This window comes from Eriocheir sinensis, chromosome 23 (genome assembly GCF_024679095.1).
Source record: "Eriocheir sinensis breed Jianghai 21 chromosome 23, ASM2467909v1, whole genome shotgun sequence".
Taxonomy (NCBI): Eukaryota; Metazoa; Arthropoda; class Malacostraca; order Decapoda; family Varunidae; genus Eriocheir; species Eriocheir sinensis.
In genome coordinates, this window is record NC_066531.1 from 17,421,119 (window position 1) to 17,425,745 (window position 4,627).

At 42.7% G+C, this 4,627-nt stretch overlaps 1 protein-coding gene across 1 annotated transcript; it reads left to right on the forward strand.

The window, feature by feature from the left end:
- The first annotated feature begins 1,221 nt into the window (after positions 1-1,221).
- LOC127002591 (uncharacterized) lies at positions 1,222-4,126 on the forward strand. Its single transcript, XM_050868674.1, has 4 exons — positions 1,222-1,651; positions 2,222-2,329; positions 2,764-2,957; positions 4,043-4,126. Exons 1-4 carry the CDS (start codon positions 1,570-1,572, stop codon positions 4,124-4,126), a joined length of 468 nt encoding a protein of 155 aa, XP_050724631.1. The 5' UTR covers positions 1,222-1,569.
- The last annotated feature ends 501 nt before the right edge of the window (positions 4,127-4,627 follow it).

Below are 4,627 nucleotides of genomic sequence, written 5' to 3' on the forward strand. Positions count from 1 at the left end.
AGAGACAATCACCTCTGTGATGCGCTGAGCACACACAGAGGGGTCTCTATCCTGGAAGCAATAATCATTCCACGGGAAATCGGAAAAGTACATCCTCAGGTCGTCCCACCGAGCTGAAGCAAAATGCCAGAAGCATCGCCTCTTCGGTGGGTCCAGAGGATGTACAGGAGCGATAGGACAGGATGCAGAAATAAGATTGTGATCGGAGGAGCCCAACGGAGAGAACAGTTTGACAGAATAAGCAGAAGGGTTTGAGGTAAGGAAGAGGTCTAGAATGTTGGGCCGATCTCCAAGACGGTCAGGAATACGTGTAGGGTGCTGGACCAACTGCTCTAGGTCGTTGAGGATAGCAAAGTTGTAGGCTTGTTCACCAGGATGGTCAGTGAAAGAGGATGAAAGCCAAAGCTGGTGGTGAACATTGAAATCTCCTAGGATGGAGATTTCAGCGAAGGAGAGTGGGTCAAGATGTGCTCCACTTTAGAATTCAAATAGTCAAAGAATTTTACATAGTTGGTAGAGTTAGGTGAGAGATAAACAGCACAGATGTATTTAGTAATAGAATGACAGTGAAGTCTTAACCAGATGGTGGAAAATTCAGAAGAGTCAAGGTCGTGGGCACGAGAGCAAGTGATGTCGTTGCGCACGTAGGCGCAACATCCAGCTTTGGATTGAAATTTAGGATAGAGATAGTAGGAGGGAACAGAGTAGAGATTGCTGTCAGTAGCCTCAGAAACCTGTGTTTCGGTAAGGAAGAGAAGGTGAGGTTTAGAGGAGGAGAGATGATGCTCCACAGAATGAAAATTAGAGCGAAGACCGCGAATGTTGCAGAAATTGAGAAGAAAGAGGTTCGAGGAGTTATCAAGACACCTTTCGGGTCGGCAGCCAGAAGGGGAGTCCTCCCTGGGGGAATTTGTGGTCCCCCCCCCAGGCGGGGACTCCGAGGCATTGCTTAATTGAGCCATTTTGAATTTTGAATTTTGGAAAAAGGTGTATATGTTATGTGAATGTAGTGTGGTGTGGATAAAGAGAGGATCTGTCTTTAGAGAGCATGCTGAACTACTCTCCGGTGTTGGTGAGACAATAGGGAAACGGTTAGTGAGGACATGGGAAGGGTCTTTGGAGGGCTTCAGCTCCCTTCTCACCTCCCATATATACCTCACCGGGAGTGGCTTGCGCCCGTTCGGTAGGTGTCTTCCTACCTACTCCAGCTCCAACTGTGTGAGTGACTGTCTGTTTCAATATTAACAACAAGCCCAGCAGACTAGTGTAGGATATATATACTCGTATAGGCCAGTGTTGTCCAAACTGGGGTGTGCGTATCCCTGGGGGTACGCGCACCCCAAATAATATATTGGTTGCTAAAAGGTGGTGGGGAGGTTTTGAATTTTTTGTTTTATATTTCTCCTTGCAAATAAAACATTACATTAGACTTTTGTCGTTTTTGTTTCTGTTGTAGAATGTAAATGAAATCCATAAAATATTCATTATCTGTACAACAAATCAATCTGCTACAGGCCCCGCACTTCGTTAATCCAACTCAGCTGTCAAGCATTTAAGCTTTTATCCATCATGAAGAGGCAGTTCAAGCTGTCAGGTGCAGCAAACAAGAAAAGAAAAAAGGAGGAAGAGGAAAAACGAGTCCAAAGTAGAGGTATGTGTGCAGCTGTGTTTGTGTGCATTAGCCTAGCCTATATTATTATTATTATTATTATTATTATTATTATTATTATTATCATTATTATTATTATTATTATTATTATTTTAAATCATAAGTTCTCCTGGATTACTCTAATATCGACTTTTGTGCTACCTATATTAGTTAATATTGGCATTTGCCAGGGTCTTCAGAGGACCTATCGTGAGTCCTCTGAAATTAAACATTTCCATGGGTCTCTCTATCATTTGGGGTGGGTTAACCCCCCCCCCCCGACCCCACCTTATTTCGAATACTGCTTAGGGACCCTGTTAGTAGGCCTAAAAAGGCCAACCGAATATTATGGGAGCTTAAATTTTTTTATATGTTCCTCAGATCCTTCTTATCTGTATTAAAACGGCCAATGATGGTCTGAAGAACCCATTCTCAAGGATTCTCAAAAGTTAATTGTAACTTGTAGGCTCTAAGCATAGGCCTACATACTGCAATATAATGATATTTGTACTATAAAAATTGAGATGTTTATATGCATAATTAACATATATTCTGTAATTTCTTTTTGTCCAGATGCATTGAGAAAATACCTGCAGCCACAACAGCAACCTGTAAAAGCTGCTACAGAGGAGTCTGAGGAGGCCTCGGTGTCAATGCCTTCTGCCCAAGTAGAAGATCCAGGTGAGTTTAACATATCATATTATGAATCTACTACAGCCATCAGTAGTAAGAGAGGATAACGATTACATATTTACTCGGAGAGCGCATTATGCGCATACCTCCGCCAAGGCCCGAAGAAGTTATGGACGGATTTTTATAAAATTTTCAGGAAATGTTGGTCATGAGATAAGGACAGAGTTATTACCTCCGCCAGGAGATTATGTTTTCACCCCCGTTGGTTTGTCTGTCTGTTTGTTTGTTTAGTATGGCCTGGGGGAGGTCTGCGCTCTCAGAGTGCTTTTCTAGTTAGATATATAATAAGGTACTAAGTCAGCATCAGAATCTGAACTCGATGCACAGTCAGAAACATAAAAATGTGATTATGTCTCTTGTGATTGACCATTTCATTTAGATGCCTTCAGAAGCTATTTCATGTGTATGTTTGATTCTTACAGAAGGAGGACCCAGCACCAGCAGCTGCAGCACACTCAATGACGATGTCCCACTCCCCCTGCCTAAAGATACTTCACAATCAACCCCAATAGGCACAGCAACAGATGAATGTGAGTACAGTGAGTCTGTTACAGCAACACCCATTGATCCCGCTGACTGGTCACCCGAGTTGTCTGATGGAGAGAGGATCGAGTTGGTAAGTCGAGGGCCATATGTAATCAAATCAGAGTTCCCATTCCCAAAGAAACAGGATGGAAGAAGTTGTCATCATCACTACTTCTACAGACAGCTAGTGAACGGGGAGAAAATCAAAAGAACATGGCTGACATATTCCAAGAAAAAAGATAGTTTATACTGTTTTTGTTGCAAACTCTTTTCCCAGAAAACATTTAAACTAAGCAGAGATGGCTTTAATGACTGGAAAAACTGCAGTGACTCACTCAAAATGCATGAGAACAGTCCAGAACATACAAAGAATATGGGGTCATGGAAAGAACTGGAGAGCCGTATTAAAAAGGGGCAAACAATTGACAAAGTTGAGCTGGCACTAATAAACACTGAACGGCGAAGGTGGCGAGAGGTACTTACCAGGTTCGTGGCTATAATTCATAGTCTGGCAGAACGAAATGTTCCTCTCAGAGGGTCCACAGACACACTTTACCAGCCAAATAATGGGAACTTTCTGAAAGTTGAACTCATGGCTCAGTTTGACCCTGTTCTCAAAGAGCATATTGCGAAGGTGCAAGGAGGTGCCAGTCATACATCCTACCTAGGCAATATTATTCAAAATGAGCTTATTGACTGCATCAGTGAGAGGATTGTGGAGTGCATGGTGACCGAAATTAGACAGTCCAAATACTTTTCAATTATTTTAGATTGCACTCCAGACTTAAGTCACAAGGAGCAATTATCTGTGATAATTCGAATAGTTGCAGCTGAAGGCACTGCACAAATTAAGGAATATTTTATGGGGTTCCTTGAGGCCGAGCAGACAACAGGAGAAGGCCTCTCAACACTCATCCTCAAAAAACTTAAAGAGCTTAATATCCCCTTTGAAGACTGCAGAGGACAGTCATATGACAATGGGGCAAATATGAAAGGAAAAAACAAGGGAGTCCAGGCCAGACTTCTTCAGTTAAACCCCAGGGCTTTATTTATTCCATGTGGAGCACACACTGTTAACCTGGTTGTGTGTGATGCAGCAAAGAGCTCCTCAGATGCAGCTGACTACTTTGGCTACCTGCAGAAACTATTTAATCTCTTTTCTGCCTCCACTCAAAGGTGGTCGACCCTAAAAAAACATGTGGACACAACTTTGAAATCCTGGGCAGACACACGGTGGGAGAGTCGAATCAACAGTGTTGAGGTTGTAAGATTCCAGGCTGCAAAAGTGAGAGATGCTCTTTTAGAGGTCAGAGCAAGCACTGCAGATCCAGCCATTAAAATTGAAGCACAAGCCTTAGCAGAAGAGGTGGGATCATACCGGTTCTCTATTTGCACGGTGGTGTGGTATGATATCCTTAGAAAAATTCAAACTGTGAATAAACTTCTGCAATCACAATGCATGCATCTTGATGTAGCTGTTGGCATTCTCAAGAAGACTGAAACCTCCCTTATTAGCTACAGAGACACTGGGTTTGCTGATGCCCAGACATCTGCCAGAGAGATGTGTGAAGAGATGAATGTGGAAGCTGCACTAAAGCAGAAAAGACTCAGAACTACTAAAAGGCAATAATTTCTCTTATGAGGCCCCTGATGAGCCTATTACCGATGCCTTGAAGAAAATAGAGTTTTCATTTTTCAATGTAGTTGTGGATGTGGCCATTGAATCCCTGAGAGAGAGAACTGGAATGATGAGTGATGTTG